The sequence below is a fragment of the Lithobates pipiens genome, unplaced genomic scaffold, assembly GCF_037356315.1.
Source record: "Lithobates pipiens isolate NorthernLeopardFrog02 unplaced genomic scaffold, aLitPip1_a1.2 Scaffold_13, whole genome shotgun sequence".
In the NCBI taxonomy this organism is placed as follows: domain Eukaryota; kingdom Metazoa; phylum Chordata; class Amphibia; order Anura; family Ranidae; genus Lithobates; species Lithobates pipiens.
The window spans coordinates 526,273,053-526,286,694 of record NW_027507718.1 but is presented as its reverse complement, the minus strand read 5'-3'; the positions used below and the strand labels follow the sequence as shown (position 1 = coordinate 526,286,694).

Sequence of the window (13,642 nt, the reverse complement as noted above, 5' to 3'; positions counted from 1 at the left end):
TCATGGTGACTGCAAGACCATCCTAGTGTAGAAGCCGACCACACAGACATCATTGTGTCACATGATATTCAATTCTTGACGAGCAGTTGGAGTTCAACTCAGATGTGGTACATCACACGCTGAGTATTTCATCATGCCAGTGCTGCTGCTACCAGGGAGTGTGTTAGCTGATCCCTGTCGGTCATCTCAGACCAGTAGCTCTTAGAGATAGTGAGGGCCATCACTCTAAGTCAATGTGGCCTAGCTGCAGTGCACATGTGCTGGCCGGTGTTCTGGCAGATAGTGTCCTGCCATCATATAGCGTCCGCCCCATACTGTGCATGCGCAGTACGGGGCAGAAGAAGCTTCAGAAAATCTCTGAAGCTGAACGGCGCCTGGGCCGTGAGTGGAGGTGGTAGCCCCACCATCCAAGCGGACATAGGGTTGTGAAAATTAGACGGCCCCTCGTGGGCGAGCTTCACTCGCCATGCTTCGGGCTCGGCCTCGCTGCGCTCGGCTCTTTTTTATTGCTACTCTTTGTCCACTTGGATGGTGGGGCTAGAACCTGGACTCACGGCGCAGGCGCCGTTCATCCTCAGCTATTTTCGGAATCTGTGTTGCTGTGTACTGTGCATGAGCAGTACACAGCGGACACTATCTGATGGGGGACCTTATATGATGGGACACCGGAAGCACCTGTCAGAAAGTGAGAGCGACGACTCGGTGTGCTGCTGCTTGTTCTTTAGCCAGTCAAAAGGCTGAGAGCTGAGAACAGCTTACTATATACTACAAGATTGTATCAGGGCCGCAACAAGTGTCTATGAAAATAAACTAGCTGGTTGGCATTGAAAGCGCCGATCTGTGTATCATAATATGGAGACTGCCAGCAAGCCATAATCCTCCCCCAGTCCTGTTGATGGGCACTCCTGGATGTATAGGGTGAGTCTGATTGACATTCTTGGATGTAAGAGTAGATTTTGAGGGGCACTCCTGGATGTAAGGAGATACTCTGATGGCCACTCCTGGATATAAAGGGGACTCCTTTTTAAGATTTTTTTTTTTGGCCAGTAAACTTTTTTAACATCCAAAATGTGGTCCTCAAACTTGAAAAAGTTGGAGACCTCTGAGCAAAACTAAGCACAGAGTTGGAAATCCCTTATCTCCTAATTGGTAATTTGGTATTTGTGTTCCTGGTCCATAGCTTGATTGGACAGTACTTTTAAAGAGTATTCATCTCCTAAGTGTTCACCAGAAATAGAGCTCAAGTTACTGGACACCAGATATAATTGTGTGATTCTCCTGTGTGTGTGTCCAGTCCCATTGCAGGGGATCTGGGTTGACGTCCAGGTGAAAGGCTTTGTGGCGGACGTATCGGCAACTCTCAAGTATAAGAACAAGGAGGAGAAGGCGGTGGAAGCGGTCTTTGTCTTCCCCATGGATGAAGACTCCGCCGTCTACAGCTTTGAGGCCACAATAGAGGGGAAGAAGATTGTAGCCGACCTCCAGGAGAAGAAGGAGGTAATGAGGATTACAAGACGAACAAGAGAAACACATTACATTTTCACATGACACGATTATAATACACTCTTATGCCGCATACATATGATCGGAATTCTGGTCGAAAAAATCTCTGATAGTTTTCCTGACAGAATTCCAGCGGAATTCGGCTCAAGCTGTCTTGCCTACACACGGTCACATCAAATTCCGATCATTTATAACATGGTGACGTACAACACGTACGATGGGACTAGAAAAAGGAAGTTCAATAGTCAGTAGCCAATAGCTTCCGTCTCGTAGTTGAATCTGAGCAATGCGTGATTTTTGGCGTGTCGGAATTGCATACACACGATCGGAATTACCGATTAGAAAGTTTTTCTGTCGGGAAAATTGAGAACATGCTATTAATTTTTGGCTGGCGGAAATTCGGACAGCTAAAGTCCGATGGAGCATACACACGGTCGCACTTTACGATGAAAAGCTCTCATCCCCGGAATTCCGATCGTGTGTACGGGGGATTAGGCTTTTCTTTAAACTGGATTATAAGTGTACATTCTTAGGCCGCGTACACACGCGCGGACTGTTGGCCCAACTTTGTCCGTCCAACAGTTTGAGCGAACAGTCCGCTCAAACTTAGCATGGACGGACATGGCCACACACGACGAACGAACAGTTTGCTGAAACCGTGCGCGATGACGTGAACGGCACGTACGACGGGACGCAAAATACGACGTCCTATACACTGCAATGCAACCTTCCGACGTGGAAATCCTTTCTGAGCATGCGCGAGACTTAGTTGGCCGAACAAGCCTACACACGAGCGAACAGTCCGCTGAAACCTTGTTTCAGCGGACAGTTTTTCGGAATTTCCGTAAGACCTTGTTCGGCCAACTGTCCGCTGAAACTGTCCGCTGAAGCCCCACACACGAGCGGACTGTCCGCCCAAACACTGTTCAGCGGACAAGGTTGGGCCAACAGTCCGCGCGTGTGTACGCGGCCTTAGGCATGTAGTACAATCATTCGGTCACCTTTTTGCTTTTCACGTTGATGACGGAGACCTTGTGGAGCCCCATAATTCTATGGCCAGGGCTGTAATCTGCCCACAAAGGGCTCTGCCATTTGATGGTTGAATAGTAATGTACTCTTAACACTTGTCCATGTTGCTTTGTAGATGAGATATAGAATGTGTGGTCACCAGTTTGGCTGAGGTATCTGCAGATCTTCCAATGTATATCGGGTTTTGTGATCTTTAGTCACAGTCAGGCGTTGGCTGTTACTTCCTTTCTATTTTGGGAGAATCAACAGAAAAGCTAGACACAAATCGTAGAGTTAGCTGGAATTTGGTAATGCAAATATTGCTGTACAGTACACACCATAGCGGTATCAGTACAGTGTGTGTGTGTATGTACGTGTGTGTATATGTGTGTGTGTATATATATATATATATATATATATATATATATATATACACACACACATACACACAGTATATACACACATACATATATATATATATATATATATGTGTGTGTATATACTGTGTGTATGTGTGTGTGTGTGTATATATATATATATATATATATATATATATATATATATATATACATTTAATAGAAACTGTGTACATAGATCATATTCACAGATGTAAATTGCTGAAAAAGTGTTTAAATTACACAAAAGTACCAGGTTTACTGCTATTCCTACTCTTCTCCAGGCTCACAAGACCTATGATGAGGCCATCAGCCGAGGTGAACAAGCCTTCCTCCTGGAAGAAGATGAGAGCTCGGCAGACATCTTTAGCTGCAGTGTCGGGAATCTCCCTCCTGGCCAGGAGGCCGAGGTCACCCTGAAATATGTGCGGGAGTTGCCGGTGGAGGCAGACGGAGCTGTGCGTTTTGTACTCCCGGCCATCCTCAACCCGAGATACACCCCAAAAGGTACAAGTACAAAGCAGTGCAGTTTTTTTTTTTTTCAATGTAATGCTTTTATTTGCTCTTCTGAAAGGACCACTAACCCTAAAGTGAACTTGACATGACCTAAAATGTTTCTAAAGCAACAAGTGCAGACGCTAAGAAACTTGGGTTAGCCTTTAATCTAGTTCCTGTGTAGCTGTGGAGCCTTTTGCATCATAGACCCCCGTTTTACACGGGACCTTATCATCTGAAGCACCAAACCCAGCCAATTGAATTTCAAATAATTGAGCTTTAAATGTCAGAACTTCTGTGTGCAGTCGGGTAGATCAGCCATTTTTTGTTTTTCAAGATTTTTTTTGCTTCGATCAAGACTTCATCTATACACTGCATGAGCTTGTCTCTTTATGCAGCTATCCTGATTGGTGTGTCCTCCACTGATGTGGTTAATGTGACCTTCAGCCACTGGGCTTTGCTTGTGGTGCTTTCCAGGGTGCTGTCTTAGTTCGCCACCTTAGAGCTGTGGCACAACCTTTGGGTAGGTCCCTATCACTGAAGACTAATTATGAGTATGCTATGGGTGGAGTATTGAAAACTACTATATTTATTAGAACTGTTGGACTCCATTATTGTAGCGTTCACCCCTGAAAGGGCTGCTGGTTTGTGTTTTATCCCCAGGTATGGCAGTGGCGTCTAGGTACACAGCAAAACTTTTACACAGCAAACTTCTACACAGCCCAGCCAAACTGATGACAAAGTACAATTTAGCACAATTAACCCCAAAACTCACTACAGTTTTAAGCAAAAACGAAATTTAAATACATAGAACATACTCGTTAGGAGTACCGGCGCTACATTAGTAAATGTCAAGCCATGTAGATGCATTTGCATAAGTTGAACAGGTGCACCTCTCAATTTGCTTTTTTTTTTTTTTACGCTGGTTCACTTCTATGTTTTTTTTTAAGGCTATTTGCACACAGGTCATGTTAGCATTAAGAAAAAAAAATTAAGTAATAAAAATGCGTGGGGGGTCCCCCGAAATGCTATACCAGTCCCTTCAGGTCTGGTATGGATTTTAAGGGGAACCCGTGCCAAACAAAAAAAAATTGCGTGGGGGTCCCCCTCAAAATCCATAACAGGCTCTTCAGGTCTGGCATGGATTTTAAGGGGAACCCCGCACCAAAAAAAAATGCCGTGAGGGTCGCCCTCAAAATCCATACCAGTCCCTTATCTGAGCACGCAACCTGGCAGGCCGCAGTAAAAGAGGGGGGGCGAAAGAGCGCTCCCCCCCCTCCTGAACCATACCAGGCCACATGCCCTCAGCATTGGGAGGGTGCTTTGCAGTACCCCCAAAGCACCTTGTCAGCATGTTGATGAGGACAAGGGCCTCATCCCCACAACCCTGGCTGGTGGTTGTGGGGGTCTGCGGACAGGGGCTTATCGGAATCTGGAAGCCCCCTTTAACAAGGGGACCCCCAGATCCCAGCCTCCCCCTCTGTGTGAAATGGTAAGGGGGTAAAGTACCCCTACCATTTCACTAAAAAAGTGACAAAAGTCTTAAAAATGACAAGAGACAGTTTTTGACAATTCTTTTATTAAAGTCTTCTTTTCATCTTCTTCGGGTCTTCTTCCTTTCTTCATCCATCGATTTCTTCCTACATCTTTTTCTTCCTCCGATCCTCTGCTTCTTGCTCCGGTGGTCTCGTCCGGTATCTTCCTCCACGTCGTCTCTTCTTCCTCGCTTTGTTCTCGGGCCACTAGTAAAGTAGTAGTCTGAGAAGGGTTCTTGCCACCCAGCAGTGATCCAGCGGGTCTGCAAGAACCAACAGACACACCTCCACCAGTGGAATTTGAATGTTGGTAACTGTTAAAATAAATGTGACCTCAGTCCAGAAAGTTTTCATCTAAATATGGATGAAATCTGTTGAGGGTGCCGCACGCCGCCAACAGGAATCTGGTGTATCTGGGTAGAATTTGTGTAACCGTAGGGTAGAGCTGCACGATTCTGGGAAAAATTAGAATCACGATTCTTTTGCTTAGAATGAAGATCACAATTCTCTCACGATTCTCAAAAAACTGTTTTATTTGAAAAATTTACAGGCAGGGTATCGCTGAGTATTGGCAGGAAGGGTATTGGCAGGGCATCACAGAGTATTGGCAGGGTATTGCAGAGTATTGGCAGGCAGGGTATTGGCAGCGTATTGCTAGAGTATTGGCAGCGTATTGCTAGAGTATTGGCAGCGTATTGCTAGAGTATTGGCAGCGTATTGCTAGAGTATTGGCAGCGTATTGCTAGAGTATTGGCAGCGTATTGCTAGAGTATTGGCAGCGTATTGCTAGAGTATTGGCAGCGTATTGCTAGAGTATTGGCAGCGTATTGCTAGAGTATTGGCAGCGTATTGCTAGGGTATTGGCAGCGTATAGCTAGGGTATTGGCAGCGTATAGCTAGGGAATTGCTAGGGTATTGCTAGGGTATTGGCAGGGGATTGCTAGGGTATTGGCAGGGTATTGCTAGGGTATTGGCTAGGGTATTGGCAGGGTATTGCTAGGGTATTGGCAGGGTATTGCTAGGGTATTGGCTAGGGTATTGGCAGGGTACTGCAGGGATGGCTGCTTCCATCTCTGGATACTCCCCTCTACTGTACAGATTAGTACAGAGGGGGAGAGAGGAACGGGCATCATGACATGACGCCGGTTTGTTTACAAGTGATCGCTCCATCGGAGCGATCACAGTGTAAACAGCCTGGGTGTAGAAAGATGGCCGCGCTTCGGAGCTAGGCCGAAGCCGCAGCCTTTCCTAAGGCCTAGACCGCAGAGTGCTGCATGTGCCGATCCGAGTGGGGTGACCCGTTCGTATCACGGATCGGTGCCGATCCGTTGCACCCCTACTACTGTGTATAGCAGTGCGCACTCACACTGCTGTTTCCCGGCCACTGTACCCGCCCACAACCAGGCAGCGGCACGCCACATCGCACGCTCCAATGACTGACGTCAGTTCTGGTGGCTGACGTCAGTTCTGATATCCGCCATTTGCGTTCCACGCTGCTTACGCGGAACCGCCGGCACTAAAAGAAAATTGCGGGTCACCCAGAACTTAGATCGCGTGGGGGGTGAATCAAGATTGCGATCGTTTCGCGATTAATCGCGCACCTCTACCGTAGGGGTGTAAAATACACTCTATGTAGAATCTTGAATTGAATCAGTCTGTCCCTTGCGGAACACCAGTTGTGAGAAGGCGCACTCCCACACACCCTGGTCCTTTCTTGATCCTGGAAATCTGTTTTTCCTACAGAGACTGATCTGCACTTTGAACGGTGAAATATTTCCTTTTTTTTAAATCTTTTCTAGATCATGATGTGAGCATAACAGCCACACGTCCTCAGGTGCCGATTGGTGAGATCCCGTACACGCTGAGCCTGAACGCTCACTTCCAGTCCACGTACGGCATCGCCAAGATCGAGTCCAAATGTAACATCACCCCCCTGGAGTACACGGATAGTGACAAGACCAGCGCCAAGGTGAGCGGGACACAAAATAGTATGAAGGCTCATTTCTTTTGTGGACTACATAGGAGATCTACAACATTCCACTACACAATGACGGGATTAAAATGTGTCAAGTCTTGTATGTCATGAAAGAAAATGTCAAAATACCTTTCCTTTGTGAAAAGGAGCTCCTTTGTTATAATTTTGCAGTCCTCTCATGTGTTCATGTCACCCCTCAATAAACTGAAGATGATGGATTACTTACAATTATGTAATTTCACCCTTTGTAGGTGTCACTGGCCGAGGGTCACAAGTTTGATCGAGATGTAGAATTATTGGCTTATTATACGGATGTGAACAAACCCAGCGTCACTGTGGAGGCGGGGCTTGGAGCTACAGACGCCGCCCAGGAATCCGGACCGAGGCCATCAGGTGACAAAACAAACTGACATGACATCTAGCGATCTGCGTCCCGGTATAATGACTTGTTACGGTAAAAGCGCTTCTTTGTGCCAATGTCTACATTACAACAAATGCTACATATGAACGTAAATGACACTGCTCCAGGTAAACAAATGCGACAGCCGGCCATTGGAGAACAAGGCTCTCGGATCAGCCTTCTCTACTCTAGGAATACAGGATTTTGCTTTATTGATACCAGATCAGGTCAGGCAGACATTCTCTCCACCATTGGATGGGACTCTGCCAGCTGATGCATTTCACGCAATGGGTGTAGCTGACCTGCAATTAAGACAATTGGGTGAAAAGTGTCAGTAGCGGAGTTGCATAAGACAGTGGAGAGAATGTCTGTCTCAGGGGCGTACGTGCTATTGCGACCCGGCCCCCCTGTATGCCTGAATAGGAGGGAGGCAGGGGAAGCCGCATTTAGAGGAACCAATCCGTCCATGCAGCTGCTGAATGCCTGCTTTCCTTTTTCTCCCTCCCACTGATGTTCAACGGGTGCAGGAGGGAAATGGTGGGCATTGATTCCTCCACATGCTGCTCCCGCCACCTCCCTATCCCTGTGCTGCTGTCCTGGGCCCTTGTGTCATTTTCTGGTCCCCCCTCACCCTCTTTCCTGCTCACTGACTTTTTTTTAATCGATTTATAGCGGAGGCAGAGTAAACTGTTTTACTATGCTTCAGTTTATAAATGAACTGGAAACTCTGTACAGGGCTATTCCTGTCCATTCATTCTCTATAGGTGAGGCTACAGAGATAGGAACTGATGAATCTGTCCTCAGGCCCTTTCTCTGTCTCAAAAGTGAGACATCAGGGGTCTGTTTAGACCCCTGATATTTTTACCAAAGCCTCCCAAAATGGTAAAATGAAAAAAAAATCTGTCCTCAGTCCCTTTCTCTGTCTCAAAAGTGAGACATCAGGTGTCTGTTTAGACCCCTGATATTTCACCAAAGCCCCCCAAAATGGTAAAATGAAGAAAAAAACAACAAAAATAAAAAGCTACTGACACCAGTGGCGGAAATTCCAGGGTTGCAAAGGTCACATTTGGTGTCATTTCATTTCACCACCGCGGGGGGACCCCAAGATGGCAGGAAAGTGGCCCGCTGCAGGAGTATAATAAAGGGTACCACGATGGGAGTAAAGGGCCCCAGGATCAGTGGGAAGGGCCCCGGTCAGGGGCCAGGGGGGGGCCCTTCATGATTTCTTGCATCGGGGGGCCCTGAAGGTTCTAGTTACGCCTCTGCCCTAAATGACTCTGTTGGTGAAAGACACAAATCTGCAGGTAATAACAACAGTCTGTGACAGGGGTGAAGGCCATTAGGGGCGAAGGCCATTAAAATAGTTCTTTGGCCTCTGTAAAAGCTTTTCCGGAAACGCTGGAATCCTATTTTTCTCAGTCTCTTTGTTATAATCGTATTTTCTACCTGTATTCTGTAGGGTCCATTATGGCGGAGTCAATGGCCATGTTGAATTTCTACCCGAGTTTCCCAGCTGGACAGGAGCAGTCCAATTGCGGCGAGTTTATTTTCCTTGTAGACCGGTCTGGCAGTATGGAGTGTGCAATGAATTCTGAGCCAAATGCCCCACAGAGGATTCATAGTGCCAGGGTTAGTAAATTGCCCAAATTGACCATCTAAGTCTGACGGAATGAAGAAGTGTTTCAGGACCTCTGTTGTAAATACTAAACAGTTGTACATTCAGGAAAAAACAGTTACTTAACATAGGGGGGGGCATGGGTTGTCTCTTATGTAAGTGCCTTTAGTGCTCAGCATCACCTCTGTTGCACTTAGCATCTTATAGGTTTGATATTTAGCATCTCTGATGCCGCTAATTCACCAATTAGCACAAGACGTCAAGCTGAAACCAGGTAGGTAGGGCCTCCCTGAGGATGAACCACCCTGTTGGGGCCACTAAACTAAGCACAAGCCTCTCTGATCCCTCCTGTTCACTGTTTACCCCCCTGCATGTGAGTTGACAAGTAGCTCAAGCTGCTTTTTTTGCAATGTCGTTGTTAGGAAGACCTACCTGATCATTAGATAAGGGGGCTTTAATTGCCTGAATGTGAAGCTATGGCAATATTTGGAGAAGTTCATTGAACCTGGGCTTGATTTGTCAAGTAGAAATTGAAAACGTCCAGTCATACAAATGACAAGTTTTTTCAAAATGATCTGTCCTTGATTAGATAATTGAAGAGCACAGGAATTCCCGTCACATCAGTTGCCATTAAAACCACTTGACCACTGGCCACTTAAACCCCCTTAATAACCAGACCAATTTTAAGCTTTTGCTGCCCTCACATTTTGAATGACAATTACTCAGTCATACAACACTGTACCTATTTGAAATTTTTGTCCTTTTTTTTTCACACAAATGGAGCTTTCTTTTGGTTGAATTTATTCACCGCTGGGCTTTTTATTTGTTGCGTTATAAGTGAAAAAAGACCGAAAAATTCTGTAAAAAAATACATTTTTCTTTGTTTCCGTTCTAAAATTTAGTAAATTAGTAATTTTTCTTCATATATTTTGGCCAAAATGTATACCACTACATATCTTTGGTAAAAAATAACCCAAATCGGTGTATATTATTTGGTCTTTGTGAAAGTTATAGAGTCCACAAGCTATGGTGCAAATCTCTGGAAATTGATCACACCTGATGTACTGACGGCTTATTATTTCTTGAGACCCTAACAAGCCAGGAAAGAACAAATACCCCCCCCCCCCAAATTACCCCTTTTTGGAAAGTAGACATTCCAAGGTATTTAGTAAGAGGCATGGCGAGTTTTTTGAAGTTGTCATTTTTTTTCCCACAATTCTTTGCAAAATCAAGATTTTCTTTTCTTTTTTTTTTTTTCACAAAATTTTTATATTAGCAGGTTATTTCTCACACACAGCATATGCATACCACAAATTACACCCCAAAACACATTCTACTACTGCTCGTGAGTACGGCGATACCACATATGTGAGACTTTTACATAGCGTTGCCACATACAGAGCACCAACATGCAGGGAGCGCCATCAGGCGTTCTTGGAGCATAAATTACACATATAATTTCTTGACTACCTATTACATTTTTGAAGGTCCTGGAGAACCAGGACAATGGAAACGCCCCAAAAATGACCCCATTTTGGAAAGAAATCAACCCAATGTATAATCTATGAGGCATATCGAGTCTTTTGAACATGTCATTTTTTTCTACAAGTTTTTGGAAAATGTGTAAAGAAAATGAAAAGCATTTTTTTTTTTTTTTTACACAATGTTGTCCATTTACACAATATTTCTAACACATAACATTTACATACCAAAAATTACACCCCAAAATAGATTCTCCTACTCCTCCTGAGTATGGCGATACCACATGTGTGAGACTTTTCCACAACGTGGCCACATACAGAGAACCAACATGCAGGGAGCACCATCAGGTGTTCTAGGGACATAAGTTTCAAATCTAATTTGACTACCTATTACACTTTTGTGAGGCACTGTAGTGGCATGGATGTGGCATGGATGAGCATGAATGGGGATGGATGAGCGGTGGATGGGGATGGCTGAGCATTAATGAGTATGGCTGGGTACGGCTGAGTATGGCTGAGCATGAATGGGGATGGATGAGCGGTGGATGGGGATGGCTGAGCATTAATGAGTATGGCTGGGTACGGCTGAGTATGGCTGAGTATGGCTGAGTATGGCTGAGTATGGCTGGGTATGGCTGGGTACGGCTGAGTATGGCTGGGTACGGCTGAGTGGCTGGGTATGGCTGAGCATGATTGAGTATGGCTGGATACAGCTAATTATGAATGGGGGTGGATGGGATGGCTGAGCATGGATGGATGAATGGATGAGTATTGCTGAGGATGGATGGATGAGTATTGCTGAGGATGGATGGGTGAGTATTGCTGAGGATGGATGGGTGAGTATGGATGGCAGAGCATTCAGAGCATGGCAGGGCATGCAGAGTATGGATGGGTGAGCATGGATGGATGGATCTGTCACTGAGCAGCGCTGTGGGCACTACACATGCAGCCCACAGCTCTGCTGCCACCTATCTCTCCCCTCTCCACTCACACTGGACGGAGAGGAGGGAGGAACCGTAAATCACGCCGGTTTGTTTACGTGACATAATTTGACGGAGCGATTATGTGGTAAATGGCTGCGATCAGCGGCCGTTCACCGTGATCCGTAAAGTTCTTGGGTGTGCGCCCCAGGGGGCGCGCAAGAGTGGAATTCTGGGAGGACGTCATAGTATGCCCTCCCAGGGTTAAGCAACCGCCCTGTAGCCATCATTCAGCTATTGGCCGGTTGCTAAGTGGTTAAAGTACCGTATTTATCAGCGTATAACACGCTCCGGCATATAACACACATCCCAAGTTCAGAAGGGAAGGTAAAAAACTTTTAGGAGGTAAGTTTAAGGAAAAGAGACTTACATTTTAAATACCCGTCAATGAAGCCTTATCAGTGTTCATCTGCAGCCTTGCCCAAAATTGCAGCATAATCAGTTTTAAATTGTTACTGGTACTCTATTTAGGAGGGAACGAGCGCCGCGGAGATAGACGGAGCTGGATGTCCTCTGTACTCGGCTCCTCTCAGCTCGTCTCGCAGTCCCACGCCTTGGCCTAGCTCCTATGATGAACACAACACCGGTCCAATGGCGGGACGTAAATTCTAGGATGTGGGACTGGGCATGACTGTGAGCGGAGCCAAGCCTAGCCGAGTACACAGCACACTAGGCTCGATCTTTTTTGGAAGAGATCCCTCCTTCCCCTCCGAGGCAGCGAATCGGTGTATAACACGCACCCACGATTTCACCCTGATTTTAAGGGGGAAAAAATGCGTGGTATACGCTGATAAATACGGTAAATATACCTCTGATCAGAACAGGCAGACGGAGGGGAAGACAATCTTCCAACTCATTAAGCTGTGAGCATAAATTTCAGTTTTAAGTTATTGACCTCTATGAACAACAAGCTTATTTTCAGCAAAGTAGGTAAGGAGAGGCTGCCACTGTCAACCTTGTCATTAATACAAATAGCTGGGCCAAATCCTGACCATTGTGGCACATCTCTGATACATACCTCCCAACTTTCTGAGGTGGGAATAAGGGACACATATTAACAAAAGTATATAGGCATAGGACACTTCCCTTGTCATGCCCCCTTAAAGGAGAATTGTAAAAAAAAAAAAATATTGGTTAAACCAAAAAGTGCTTTTTTACTACTACTATTCCTTTATGTTGGCTTTTGAAATTTACAGATGCAGCAATTTAGAAATTGGATGAAAGTTTTAGCACAGGGAAACACTTTTTGATAGATGAATAGTACATTTTTATATACAACTATATAGATACGACCAAAATGAGGAACAAATGAGGAGGAAAGAGGGAGAAAGGAACTTTGTTCCAAATCAGGGACAGTCCCTCGAAATTAGGGACAGTTGGGAACTATGCTGCTAACTTTTGCCCAATAAAACTATATACTGTATAGCTATTTACATTCAAGCCTTTCACTATTTCTCTCCTGTAAAGTCACCCCATGTATTGTCTTTCCTCTACAGGAGACGCTGGTTCTTCTATTGAAGAGTTTACCTCTCGGGTGTTACTTTAATATTTATGGCTTTGGCTCCCGTTTTGAGGCTTTCTTCCTGTGAGTATAAAAGTAAAGCAGTTTTATTCCAAGGTCTGAGTCTGTGATGAACCTTTTTATAGTATGGGCTGATGCATATTGATATTAAAACTGGTTTATGGCTGTATGAAACTTGTCAGCTCATTGGTATTCTCTGAACTACTGCATAGATAGACAGTTTGCTAGAGGTCTCTTCATCTCATCTCCTGCTTGAGCCTCCTGTCCATGAACATGAGGAGCACTCTTTGGGTAAAATTTTGGGCTGTGAACCCCCATGAAAAAAATGTCTGCCCTCATCAAGGATACAACTGGAAGCAAGAGTACCCATCTACCCCAGAAGAAAAAGCCTAGGGCTTATCTTGGGATGTGGCTTGTTTCGTTACTCTCAGTAACCTTCAAAGTCAAGCCTAAACCTGGTTTCCAGTCCTTTTTGAAAACCTGTATATCTAAGTTCCTCAAACCCTCTGATAAATCTTCTTCAGCATGAGGTGGCACTCCCACTTTCTAAAGTGTGTGTGGGTAGGGGGGGGCATACAGTAAGTTAACCTTTGTAGGTATTCGTATAGCCAGTATCGCAGATGTGTGGGTGCAGGAGGTGGTTTCCATGGGGTACAAGCTGAATTCCACTCTCAGCTCCCTCCCTAGTTCATGTCTTTCAACTTGCTTGGGTCACCACACAGATAACCAGCTT

General features: G+C 45.3%; 1 protein-coding gene across 2 annotated transcripts in view; it reads left to right on the top strand.

The window, feature by feature from the left end:
- LOC143975638 (von Willebrand factor A domain-containing protein 5A-like) overlaps positions 1–13,642 on the top strand; it is a 79,301-nt gene that overhangs the window by 21,106 nt on the left and 44,553 nt on the right. For both annotated transcript variants that reach the window (XM_077478127.1, XM_077478128.1), the window contains exons 3-8: positions 1,295–1,497; positions 3,191–3,413; positions 6,736–6,905; positions 7,163–7,304; positions 8,771–8,940; positions 12,884–12,972. In XM_077478127.1, the coding sequence (XP_077334253.1) occupies positions 1,295–1,497; positions 3,191–3,413; positions 6,736–6,905; positions 7,163–7,304; positions 8,771–8,940; positions 12,884–12,972 (997 nt within the window). The remainder of the gene's footprint in view (positions 1–1,294; positions 1,498–3,190; positions 3,414–6,735; positions 6,906–7,162; positions 7,305–8,770; positions 8,941–12,883; positions 12,973–13,642) is intronic.